At 34.1% G+C, this 13,259-nt stretch overlaps 4 protein-coding genes and 1 non-coding gene across 7 annotated transcripts; 3 read left to right on the forward strand and 2 right to left on the reverse strand.

The window, feature by feature from the left end:
• Positions 1-132: 132 nt before the first annotated feature.
• On the forward strand, positions 133-3,056 carry LOC128681133 (uncharacterized). The gene is made up of 2 exons (XM_053764773.1): positions 133-240; positions 2,001-3,056. Exon 2 carries the CDS (start codon positions 2,008-2,010, stop codon positions 3,022-3,024), a length of 1,017 nt encoding a protein of 338 aa, XP_053620748.1. The 5' UTR covers positions 133-240; positions 2,001-2,007; the 3' UTR covers positions 3,025-3,056.
• LOC128681134 (uncharacterized) lies at positions 2,734-9,095 on the reverse strand. Of its 3 annotated transcripts, XM_053764775.2 has the most exons (3): positions 6,255-6,270; positions 6,086-6,155; positions 2,734-4,440 (listed from the first exon to the last, which is right to left on the reverse strand). In XM_053764775.2, exon 3 carries the CDS (start codon positions 4,429-4,431, stop codon positions 3,448-3,450), a length of 984 nt encoding a protein of 327 aa, XP_053620750.1. In that variant the 5' UTR covers positions 4,432-4,440; positions 6,086-6,155; positions 6,255-6,270; the 3' UTR covers positions 2,734-3,447. The 3 variants fall into 3 exon arrangements, with proteins under 3 accessions (XP_053620750.1, XP_053620749.1, XP_053620751.1); XM_053764774.2 differs by lacking the exons at positions 6,086-6,155; positions 6,255-6,270 and adding an exon at positions 8,972-9,095; XM_053764776.2 differs by lacking the exons at positions 6,086-6,155; positions 6,255-6,270 and adding an exon at positions 5,554-5,575.
• Positions 5,691-7,821, forward strand: LOC128681136 (uncharacterized). Its single transcript, XM_053764777.2, has 2 exons — positions 5,691-5,915; positions 6,969-7,821. Exon 2 carries the CDS (start codon positions 6,978-6,980, stop codon positions 7,806-7,808), a length of 831 nt encoding a protein of 276 aa, XP_053620752.1. The 5' UTR covers positions 5,691-5,915; positions 6,969-6,977; the 3' UTR covers positions 7,809-7,821.
• Positions 9,096-9,923: 828 nt separating the features above from the next.
• On the forward strand, positions 9,924-12,202 carry LOC128681173 (uncharacterized). The gene is made up of 2 exons (XM_053764885.1): positions 9,924-10,068; positions 11,201-12,202. Exon 2 carries the CDS (start codon positions 11,227-11,229, stop codon positions 12,115-12,117), a length of 891 nt encoding a protein of 296 aa, XP_053620860.1. The 5' UTR covers positions 9,924-10,068; positions 11,201-11,226; the 3' UTR covers positions 12,118-12,202.
• Positions 12,203-12,920: 718 nt separating this feature from the next.
• On the reverse strand, positions 12,921-12,992 carry TRNAP-AGG (transfer RNA proline (anticodon AGG)). Its single transcript has one exon. It is a non-coding gene; the product is annotated as a tRNA-Pro (tRNA).
• Between the last annotated feature and the right edge of the window lie 267 nt (positions 12,993-13,259).

The raw sequence follows: 13,259 nt of genomic DNA on the forward strand, positions 1-13,259 counted from the left end.
TTTAGTCCAACTCTTGTACTTTTACAATTATATTGTGCAATATAGTTTTAATAAATAAATAACTCGTTATATGCATACAATTTCGAAGTAAACACTTTTATCCCAGAAAGTAGATAAGGTTTAACCTTGAATTATTCTCGTTAAGATAACCAGGTCGTGTAGTTCAACTAAGTCAAGCTGTTAACTTTAAGTCTTATTTCGGCCAGTACTTAGTGGACTGTTTGGTGTTGCATTCATTCGGTGAGTAGCATCTTTATTTTTGGAATCTGATTAATTTATTATTTGAATATTAAATTTAAATATAAAAAAGTACTTATTTCGAACAGCACGCAAACGATGTTGCGGGCACAGCTAATCTATACATATAATTAAATTGTAAGTGGGCTATGTCTGCATATACATATAATAAACTGTAAGCGCGTGTATGTCTGTACATAGGAGATATTAACAGAAAAAAATTATTGATGGTCTTTATAGTACTAATAGAAGCCATGACATTTTGAAGCCAAATCATTTTTTTTTGCCATCTGTCAGTATGTTCGTTCGCGCATCACGCAAAAACTTCTCGATGGAATTTGATGAGGTTTTCACAGTTGTATAGCGGATGGTCTAACTTAAAATCTGGTAAAGGTTACATCGTGTTACGTTGCTTAGAACCCGAGATATTGACAATAATAATTTATGAGCAGACGCACATAATAAACGCGGACGAAGACGCGGGCATTTAAAAGCTAGCATTTAATTAAAATTATAGGAAAGAGTTTCCACGTCATTCATATAGTAGCTCGCTAGACAGTTGGATTGAGAATCAGATGCAAAAAGTCCACACCACAGGCTTAATATTAACATGTCCACACCTTCTGTACACTTACGGTATTCTTGGATACGACCCGAATTTTAAGAATATTCTTCTCTCACTGGAGCTAAATAAAACTAAATTTAATAACAAACCTACTAATATTAGAAATGCGAAAGTTTGTGAGGATTTATGTGTGTATGTATGTTACTCTTTCACGCAAAATCTACAGGACTGATTGTTATGAAATTGGGTACACGGGTAGAATAAAACCTGGAATAACACAGAGGGTAATTTTTATCCCGAAATTCCAATGGGAGCGAAGCCCCGGAATTCATTTAGTAAAAACAAAAGTTTGTAAGGGTGTATGTGTGTATGTTTATTACTCTTTCACGCAAAATCTACTCAACGGATTGTTATGAAATCTGGTACTTACACGGATAGAATATAACCTGGAATAACTATTATTTAACCTAGAATTACAACATTTTATCCAGAAATTCCTCGGGAACTAAGCCCCTGGGCCCAGCTAATTAAAAAAATATAATTGAGGTATAACTCGACGTAAGATAATTTCTTTTATAGATACTTTTGTGGTTTCACTATTTAATACGTGTTGATCGAGCAGTTTTATCTTTATCGACATTTGACACTTTTAAGTTTAGATAACTTGTGCAAATAAATAATTATGTTTACATAATTATCGTATAGTTACTGCATACCTATACAAAATACTATATGCATTACATAAGCTAATTAACTACAGTTTGAAATATACCTGGTACATTGTTTATAACTAACTGCGCCGCGCCACATCTGAGCGAATCCGTTTGCTATTAAAATGTCATCGAATTCCCTCTATTATTTTTTACGAGAAAGACAGAAGACTAATATACTTTTTTTTTACATTTATAACATTACTAGCTTTTTCCCGCGGCCTAGTCCGTGTGAATTTCCTACGGGAATATTATTTTTTCGGTATGAAAGGTGTGTCTTTATCCTTCTTCGTACTTCAAACGCATAATCCAATTTTTTAAGAAGATTAGTTAAGCAGATAAATCGTGAAGATCTAACAAACATACAAACAAACTTACTTTCGCATTTATTATAACTAATAATCCTCAATCCTAACGGATTAAGATTGGATTAGTTGGAAGTCCTGTGGATTCTTTTTAGATATATTTTGTTCACTTTTCCATTTCAGGTGCCAAATGATGATTCAGATCCTATTGACAGCTTTGCTGGCTGGTTTATGCTCCGCTGGCCCTGTTCCAAACGAAAAACTTATAGTCGATTCAGATTTCTACGATACTCGATTCAAAATTTACTCCAGCCAACATGACATTATCAACTTGGAATTTCCACTGAACGCCATCAATTTCGGCGAAGACAACGACAATGATGATGAAGACTATTCTAACTCCGAATTCTATCTATTCTTCACCGAAGTTGACTTAAATGCCAATGGTGATAAGGATTATAAAGGACTGTATGTATTACATAATGGTACAGCTCATAAGCTACTTGAAAACGGAAGGGATTCAACTTCTACCAATGAGGAAACTAAAAACGTATTCTTCGCTGCCTCAGACGGAATTTACCGATATGATGTTGCACAGAACAAAGCAGAGAAATACGGAACTTTAGATGATAATTTCATTAATATAATTCAGGAAAATGGTACAGATGAAACTACATTTTACGCGATAAACGATAAACATGAAATGTACAAGATAACCGGTGAAGGAACCAAAAAGGAAAAGGTAGCAGGAGTAGACAACGCTCAACAACTTGTAATGGATTTTGAGAACAACATTTATTTCTATGATCAAAACAAAGACGTTTACGTCATCAATGCTGAAGGAGTAACTAAATTCGAAGGTCTTAAAAAGAACCCTAAATACATACAGTTGTTGAAACCAGCTTTTGTTTTTGAAGATTCTGTGCCTCTAGTCTTAGATGATCAGGTATACTTGGTATATGCCAATGGAACATCTGAACTAAGCGACTTCGTAATCAAAAATAAACCCTCCGGTTACGCAATGGAAGGGACACTTATTCATTTTTATGCTTATGAGAAGAAGATATACGAATATAATATATTACAGATAATACTGAGTGGTTTGATTGACGAGGTTAAGGAATATTTTGAAGATAATGTGGAAACCATGAAAGAAGTTGCTTCTCGGTCGAGGGGCACTCTACGTCAAAAGCCAAAACACGGTTAAAGACTGTAAGAAATAAATAGTTTGACACCATAGTGACTTTTATTATTTGGATTTGACATTGTTATCAAACATAATATTTACAAATTAACTTATGGTAACTATAACGGTAACTCTGAAACAGTTATTAACAATTAAATATGTATTATGCAAAGAGGTTTCGGAACTTGAGGTATGTACAAAGTGCCTACTAAAATGAAAGATGGTACTGTATCAATAATCTAAAACTTTCGTTTATTATAATGAATGTCTTGCTTGCTCTGAGTACTCGTACGTATCAAATACCGAAGCTTTCATTTATATATTCAGCCTTACTGCATAAAAAATACTACATTCCAAGGCATTATCCATTCTATCACCCATACTACATGTAGTTATTAGTAAATACTATTACTTAGTTGCACAAATAAACTAATAAACAAATTTTCACGCTTTAGATCTGCTCGGTAGGCTGAGACCTAGATGCTTTCTTGTTGTTTCTACAAAAGCCAGCACTACTGTAGCAATATCTGAGGGCCATTCTGAGGAAACACCAAACATTGATCCTAGAATCATGTCCATCACATTAAATTCGTATAACTTCCCGTCCATGGCCGCTACGATGTACAAAGCTGAATCCACGCTAAATGCCGAAGGGACCTCGTCCAAATGAAAATCTAGCTTTTCACATGTTCCATTCGAATAAAGAAAATACAGGCCTTTATCTCCAAAAAATGGTATAGATTCTTCCATAATGAAAGCTGGTCTTATCAATTTTATAGTCTTTACGTGTTCATGGAAAAGAGTGGACACGAATCCTAAAGATGTTCCGTCTTGTCTTTGAATTCTAGGCATACCGTCATCGCAATCTAAGTAATAAATATTATTCGATGTGTCTAACACGAATTCTGTCGCACACAAAATGTCACTTACTCTTTTCCTTACAGTCCCATTATTTTCAACTTTATAAATCTTATTGTCACTGTTTAATGTGTAAATTACATCAATGTCTTTTGCTTTTTGAATTTGTTTGATATCATCATGAAATGATCCGAATTTCATAACGCCAAGAGATTCAGGTATGTATTTGTAAATGCCTTTGTTAGAACCAAAATAAACTGTGGGATCTGAACCATAACCTGTAGTAGTGTCTCTGCCACCTTCAAGGATTTCGTAGGCCGCAAATCCTTCAAGAACATAAATGCAACTCCCTCCTTCTAGATTTGGATCGGAAACTGTAAAAAATATCGTTGGCATGTCCTTGACTTCCGTTGTTACAAAATTACTATTCTCAAAAGGAACAGTTAGATGAGTTATGTTGAATTTTGAAGAGAATATCTGTTGCTCTTTTTGAAACACAGTTTTTTTCTTTCTCATCGCGCCGGATAACACGACTGCAATGACACATGTCATTGCTAGTACTGGCCGCATTTTGAATATCTGAAAAATAAAATTACACTTAAATATCAATCCATATATTAAGAAACAAAAGGAAATTAAACTTATCAATTACTGTTTATTTCGATTCATTTCATTTCATTCGACATTCGAACAATTCGAATCCGCTAGTGTCATTTTGATTAAGTTTGTATGTATGAATCCTATGAATCCTTTATTTTAAAAAATCATGGCACTTAATGAACCAACTGCCTATCATGTCAATTAGCGTAATATCTCATTTTCATATTTATATTATAAGTTAAGACTACTTGGGCCCTGGGACTGGGGAATTCAGAATATATTTTATGTTAGCTTTAATTTATTTGTTATATTATATAATCATATCTATTTTGATTATATAAATCTTATAAAAAATCTATAATATATCGGAACTAGGAAGTGCGTTATTGAGTATTTCGTAACACACTGCTCCTGACCTATACGTGCGATCATTGAATGGAGCGCGAGATACACGCGATGCTCAATCACCAAGACGTGGCGCGTTTCCATTCTCACACGATAATGTTGGAAAATAAATGATCTACTGAACTGAATGAAATCTACTGAACTGAATCATCAATATTATGTAATTATGGACAATATCAGACTCTCTTCAATTGCTGTGACCTTAAGAGTCCTTAAATGTTCTATTATATATAAGAAAGATCTGTTAATTACATTAAGGATGCAAATAAAGAATTGATAAATGAAAATAGAGGCAAGTTTTGATCAATGACAAAGAAAGATGACGTCAAGGATTACGTGTGCCAATGATCTGACAACTAAGAATGCAGACGACCTTGCGAAGTGGCGACGAAAAAGTAGGAGAAGGGACTCAGGTCTCTGACGCTTATCGACTGAGAAAACAACCAAGAAATACACTCAAATTAGAGACATAAAGAAATTTTAAAATACATGTTGTCTGTATGATATGTTATGATTACGTTCACTCAAAAACCTTGTGCTAACTAAAGGTTATATCTTAGGAACCTGTGTTCTTCTGGAGCAATGTTTATGCAAATCATCAAAAGCAAATAAAGAATCAGAATGGTCTTTACATTGTTTTTCACGTGAAAATTTAAACATATTTATATTTTTCTCAAAAATACTAACATTTTGTAACGTCCACAGAGCAATCGGTTTGAGAATTAAAGGAGACTACGCCACTACGTCTCTTACAAGAGGTAACAGTGGAAACGCACCCAGCGAACTTTTCCTTCCTTCCCCTTTGCAAGCAGATATATAGGCGTTATGATTGTGCAAATTCATTCATTTCGATTAAAACAAACAATAAAGAAATTTCGAGAACGTAACAAAAACAAAACGACTAATATACGAAAACATATTAATAACATTTGTCCCATTTTGATAGAAGTGTGTTGAACTCGTGAAATTAGTTCACGAGATAATTCAACAAGTTGCGTGATACAGTTGCAAGTGACAATCACAGCTTCGCAGACGATTTTGATATTAATGTAAGTATTTTTCTCATTAATATTTTTATAAAAATCAGTAAAGCCGGAGGTGCATATTTTAAGAATATGAGTGCACGGCTTGATGTTGAGAAAAACTGATAACTAGATGTTGTTATTACCAGATAATTTGTCTATAAGAATGCTAAACAAGAAACAGTATAATAGCAAACCTTTGGCTCTAACTGCGAAGGAAGGAACCAGGAAAAGACGTGTCTCTTGACTCTTTATGATACTCCTTGTCTGCTGTTTCTGCTGAAAATAATTTTAATAACGAAAGTTATTGTAAAAAATGCTAGTAGCTTGTAGCTTTGCAAATAATTTTCATTTAGGACATTGGACGTGTCTGTCCAATGTCCTAAATGAAAACATGAATAAATGAATGTCCTAAATGGACAGACACGTCTAATGTCCTAAATGAAAATTATTTGCAAAGCTACAAGCTACTAGCATTTTTTATAATAACTTTCGTTATTAAAATTATTTTCAGCAGAAACAGCAGGTAATTCCAAAATGCTAGTAGCATTGTTGCTTTGATAAATACTACGAGTATATAATTTAAAATTTAACGTGAAAAAGAGCTATTGCTTTCTACAATTTGCTCTCGACAGGGTCAACAGATCAGTTATATATGTCATATCAGGAAATTTAGTCTCTGCATGATAAGAACTCAGCAATGACAGGAATTTCAATATTATTTTTCTAATCTTTGATTTTTATGTTTAAATCTAGATGATTTACACAAGTTCCTTATCAAATCGTAGTTTCGTACGAAAATTATAAACTTTATATTTTTCTAGTGTAACTACATCATTAATTACAGATATAATAACCATTTTTCCGTTTCCATTACTAAATAAATTATAATTAAAATATTTTTTTTTACTATTTCCCTTACCTAAAGTGGTAATAAAATTATTTTTTTTGTCTTCTTTTTCTCCATTTTCTTCTATTTCTTAAAAAAAACATCGTGTAGCTTAACATTTCACTTATACTTTCAGAAGTTATGAAAACTGTCCTTTCAAATTAATTTTAATAAACATACATTTATTCCAGAAAACGAAAATGCTGCCATTATTGTTTCTCGTTCTTGCATCGAGAGCCACGGCGGAGTTGTGTCCGTACGTCTTCGACAACCAATCGTACAGCAGATCCTCAATATTAACAATAAGAGGACTACCAACCAACCTTGTCCACAACCCACATACGGGCGACATACTTTTCACTTTAATCGACCTAGAATCGCTACAAAACGATGAAGTTCAGACCAAAATGGACCAATACATACTCAAGAATGGAGAGCCAATCAAAATTGATAATGTAAACGGCCAAGCTGCAGCTGTGGATGTAATGAGAAACAGAATATACATAGCATCAGACGATGGCTTAAATGTATTGAATAAAACGAACAAAGCTAACTTCATAAGCTTGAAAGATGAAGATATTGTGCAAATATATAAACCACAAAATGCCATGGATGTCTTATATGTAGTAATATTCCCTGAAAATGAAGTGTTTACAGTTAATCTGAAGAGGAACGAGAAGAAAAAGGTAGATCACGTCCCGTGTGCGTTTATTCTGGCTGTTGATGCTGATGAGAATGTATTTTACGAGTGCGACTCAAAATATGTTAAAGTTTTGTTAAAAGGTTTCCAAGAGCCTATAGAGTTTGTTGGAATAGCGAAGGATACGGCTCGCGCTATTACCGTAGACGGTAGTGATAGGGTGATCTTAGCAGCTAATGATGGTCTTTATCATTTAAGGCCAGATAGTTTGATTCCAAGGAAGCTAATGAACTTGGATTTTGTGCCTTCAGGCATAGCAGTACACAATGAAGATATTTATCTGGCGGGTATTGGTATGATCTACAAATACAGTCCGGCTGAATGTAAATAAATTATTAAATTACTTTTTGTTGTTTCATTCTGAGAGGTCCCGGGTTCGATCCCCGGTCGGGTCATGATGGGAAATGATCTTTTTCTGATTGGCCCGGGTCTTGGATGTTTATCTATATATGTATTTGTTATAAAATATAGTATCGTTGAGTTAGTATCCCATAACACAAGTCTCGAACTTACTTTGGGGCTAGCTCAATCTGTGTGATTTGTCCCAATATATTTATTTATTTTATTTATTCTATTCCGTCTCAATTTTTTTTTCGAGTGAAAACTTCTGTTGCAGCTTTATAAACGTTTTGTGTTGGGTAAAAAGTGTTAAACTCGCGTCTGTGCTCGCGTCAAGACACGTGACAAATCTAAAATTCATGTTTTCACTTCTGCCGGCACTGCCGGAGTGCTACCCTTTTTTTTTAGTTTGTTAGTATGTGGAAGTGCTGGTCTACTGGACAGAGAGCAAATAGGCAACGTATAAATTGTTTATATATTTTTACTTATTAATGAAAAATACATAAGAATATAATATTTCAGATTATAAGGTGAATGTCTTTCTACAATAGATTCCTCTGATGATTTTAATTTACGATTGCCTATTTTGGACCGCTTGTCATTGACTTAAACTAGACCCAGACATAAAAACATTATGTAATGTTCTCATATCTGTGACTAGACCAAAAATAAGTAGCTATTTAAAAGTGTTATATAATTTGAAATGGGCTAGTAAACTAATTTTTGTTTTGATGACTCTTCATAGGCATTTATAGCAATAATAAAAAATATTGCGATAAGACAAATGACAATTCCTTCAAATATATACCCAAAAACAAAAGGATTGAAAATTCCAACCAACTTTTATCTTCGTATAATGACCGGTGATTCAGTTGCATTGTTTACAGTCTATTATGAATTATCATAATGATCTTATATAACATCAATCTTCTAGATTAAATATATTTTTTTACAATTCTCTGACCTTGACTTATAAATTTTGCTATATCGATTCCTAATACACAACTAATTGAATTTTATATACCAAAATATCTGGCCGCTTCCCTGTTTGCTTTCAAGTAAAAAAATTCCCGTGACAGAGGCGCCTGAGCTCGCAGCTAGTCTAAATTACATCTACGAACACTATCAACTACTCAGTCTACAAATTAATAATACCTGTGTTTTCTTCGGCTGCGGCTCCAGCACTCCGCAATAGTAAACTACGACTGCTGCTCTATAAAAATTTGATAATACCACAGACAATACAATAGTGCCTTCTCATTCATATTAGACAAATTACGTCATGACGTGTGTAATATTTTTATCTATCATTTTTCTATCGACATACAGGCTGGTGACATTTTAACGCGGATTTTAAAAATAAAAATATATTTTCAAGAATGGAATTTCTCGTATTTTATACAATTCATATTGCCTCGTGATTAGCAAAAGCAGCGCTGGTTTTCTGCTGAACAAAAGTAACTTCTTAATTAAGAGATGCTCTTGTCAGTGGAATATTCTACACACCTCTCTATCTTCGGTTTTACTTTTAAGGTCTCAAATTATATACAAAAGTAATTACTTTTAATGGAGTTATAATTATAACTCCCTTACATATAATAAAACAAAGAACTCTGGCATTTCTGTCTGTTCGCGATAAACTGTAAATTCACTGCACGGATTTTCATGGTTAGTATACCAAAAGACAATGTGATGCCTGGGGAAGTTTCTATTGCATAATTTATTATGCACCGTATACAATACAAATGTTTTTATTTGTCCCGAGCGAAGCCGGGTCGAGGCGCTAGTGATACATAAAGTAGAAATGACCATACAACTACCAACCGAACTAACCTATCCAACAGTGAATTTCAAAGAACTGAGCTAACGAATTGAAGGATTATATGTTTATGATATACGTGTCAAGCATGGATTGTCATATCGTACGTAGTACCTACTAATTCCATGGTGTCAACACAGCGTGTCAATGACATTGACACGCGTACTGACAACTAGGGAAGACGAAAAAGTAGGAAATCGGATCCTGAGCTCCGACGCTCAATGGCTAAAGTAGAAAGAGATGGCAACAAATTGAAATATCCAAAAATGTATCTCCCCCTGTAAAGTAGGATATTAGAAAGACGGTACAACATTCAAAGTTTGTAAACACTGACCGTGGGACAATAACTACATTTGTTTTATAAAGAAAGTTGATTCGCGCCTTGGCTCATGTTAAAACAGCGTAGTGATTCGGACTGGAAGCATTGGACTGGGTACGTTTCACAATTTTCATAAGTTTTTTTTTTTTCACAAAAAATTTTTGACACAAGCTTTTGTTGCTGTTAGTTTGAAATATTCCGTGCTGAGTTCCCTCGACGAGGACCGTTCCTGGGTGCACCGTCAAGTCATACATATCATAATAATGTATTATTTGTCATCCAAACTAAACGTACAAAATTTCAGCTCAATCGGTTGTCTTCAACCGATATCTGATCTATTTCAAAAGTTATGTACAAGATTTCATCTGAACATACATACTTACAAACATTGAATATTAAATAAAAGCTTGTAATTAAAAAGGGCTTTGTGCTTTTTCATAGCTATATTAAAGAATTTTGCGCCTTGGAAACGGGCTGCGCACATTGCAATTTTTTTTATATATATAGTTGAAACACTTATCCCGTTCCTTATTTAGTTAATCCATTTATAGCGAGTGATTGCTAACACTGGTGTCAGATTTTATTCAAGGCATCTGATATGACTTTTCACATCTACCTACCGCCATCTATCGGCAAGTAACCGCATATACATTAGTGCGCAGATTTCGTCACGATGTTTTCTTTCACCGGAAGCAAGTGGTGGTCGATGAAAACTACTATACATGAGTCAGATACAAACTCGTGTGGCACGAGTAGGATTCGAGCCTGGGACCTTTCGATCACAGGTTCACCGTCTTAACCAGCGCTTCCTTAGCTGTAAAGCGTTCGAAAAATCTTAGTAATCTATTTTCGACGTAAATTATTAATATGTTACAAATAACCAATGTTACTTACATATGTTTAAGTTGGAATAGATTCCAACTGTTATTCCGTGTGATTATGTATTTTTAATGGTAAATTAATTGCAACAAATAAATTTATCGATATAATTACATTTTGGCTGTAAAAACACATATTTGTGCTCATTTCAATACCTAGAACTTATGTTTCTTCTTAATTTGTGCAATCAAGAATTCTATCTATCTATTTTTAACTTAGACAACACTATTAGTTTACTCAGACACTTAGTTCACTTAGACAACGTAACAGAATTTGCGTTTTCACCATGTCCTAAATTTCATCTAAAGTTAATCTAAATTCCACTCGTGCCAATCAAATTGATTATTTTGTACACTCTTTTTTCCAGAACACAGCAACTGACATGAGCCCAAAATGGTTTTTTTAAAAGCCATCCACATAATACCGTTTCTCCTTATTCTGTTCGAGAAATGTCAAACAGAAAAATGTGACCGGATCAAAATCGGCAAAGACTATTACAAGAGAACATTAATTGCCACTATTGACGGCTATCCGACTGGTATGGTCATAGATCCAAGAACTGATCATATATTTTTCTTGTTAAATAAAAGGAATTATACTAAAGGATTGCATCTACTGAAACACGGGTCACTTGGGATCAAACAATTGTCTGTAGCCGATGACATGATTGGACAATGCGTTGCCATTGACACGGCAAACAACATAATTTATATTGGTACCAATCAAGGACTAGTTATTTACGAGTACTCCAAAAGCGAAATCTCATCAGAACGACCCATAGGAGACGATGACATTAGAAGTATTTTCATTGACAAAAGCGACAACCAGATGTACATTATCACTGGAATAAGTCGCGAAGTTTTCAAGTTTATGAATGGGACAACGGCCATCAAACGTTACGAGAAGATTCCAAAAGCATATAGCTTTGTTTTGGATAGTAAAGGCAATGCGTTTTATGAATACGTCGACGGCAGAATGTATTTCTTCTCAGCAGATCTATACGAACCTATACAATATAAAGGTTTCACAAGAGAATTGAAATATGTACTCCAATTGAACAATAACGACGAAGCCATATTAGGAGTTAAAGGGTGTCTTTTCAAATTGCATACTAATAACATTTTGCCTGAAAAAATTGCGCAGTTTGGCTTTAAAATTACAGGCATAGCGTTCGATACTAAAAATAATATAATAGTTGGTACTAAAGGGAAGATATATAGGTATAAACCTATCGAGGCAAATGATCCGTGTCCACCTGATGATTATTTCATGTCTAATATCTAAATGGCTCATAAAAGTTGATTACAATGTTGATCTTGCGTGTAACTTATGTTTGAATTAAAAGTTTTTGTTAAAATAAAATACATGTTTTAATTACACATCCGTTTTCAACATGCATTTAATGCCGGCTCCGCGCTGTCGTCGAACAGTTTGCCAAACTTTGGCGGATTTGATATACATTGATGGTTTTGCATTGCGGTAAATAAAATCACTCGTACTAACAACGCACTGTTCACGCACTCGCGTCGGCATGTGTCTGAGTCCAGCGACAGTGTGGATCTGGAATAACGCATGAATTTTGTATTCCACATTCCATAGGTCTGGCAAAAAAATTGGATGTGCTTATTACGCAATGTAAATCGCATAATAAGCACGTATCCAGTTATTTTAATACCGTAATATGTATGTGAACTTGGTAAAAACGCAGGGAAAACCTAGCAATGTACGTCGAAGCCGCACATTGGTCGAATCTTCGCTGATAGTGCTAGAGGCTGATCGGCAAGCAGTTCGGCAAATTTTGGTGAAATCGGCTTATCATTTAAATGCGGTAAATTAAAAGCTCTCATACAAATTACGCAAGGTTCATGTAATTGCGTCCGGCATTGTGTGAGTTCGCCGATAATGTGTATTGTAGGGCCATTCATAAACTCAATCAATTATACGCATCTCATACACTAGATGGCGCTGTAAATAAAAAATATTTTGAATTAATTATATAATTGTTACATAATAGAATATATTATTATTAAACTAATATTTATCTATTAAACTAATAAAAATACAATAAAAAATGCAAAAAGAAATTTGGGCTCGTCCGGGATTTGAACCCGGGACCTCTCGCACCCTAAGCGAAAATCATACCCCTAGACCAACGAGCCAGCTGACTGAAACATTGAAATTACACAACACGTCCTTTGGTATTTTATTTAGGCAAAGATAACACGTAAAGATTACGTTGAGCATTATTGAATGGACGTCTTGTTACAATTAACAAGGAAACAAAATTATTTGTATAAAATAATATGTAGGTTTAATTTGGTAGATGATCTAATCACCTTAAGGATTATGGGACTATCTATTATTGTATTCTATGTATTCATAAAAATTGTTATTAGTAAGTAATTTCTGTAATCTAAGGGATGAAG

Source organism: Plodia interpunctella, chromosome 26, assembly GCF_027563975.2.
Source record: "Plodia interpunctella isolate USDA-ARS_2022_Savannah chromosome 26, ilPloInte3.2, whole genome shotgun sequence".
Taxonomy (NCBI): Eukaryota; Metazoa; Arthropoda; class Insecta; order Lepidoptera; family Pyralidae; genus Plodia; species Plodia interpunctella.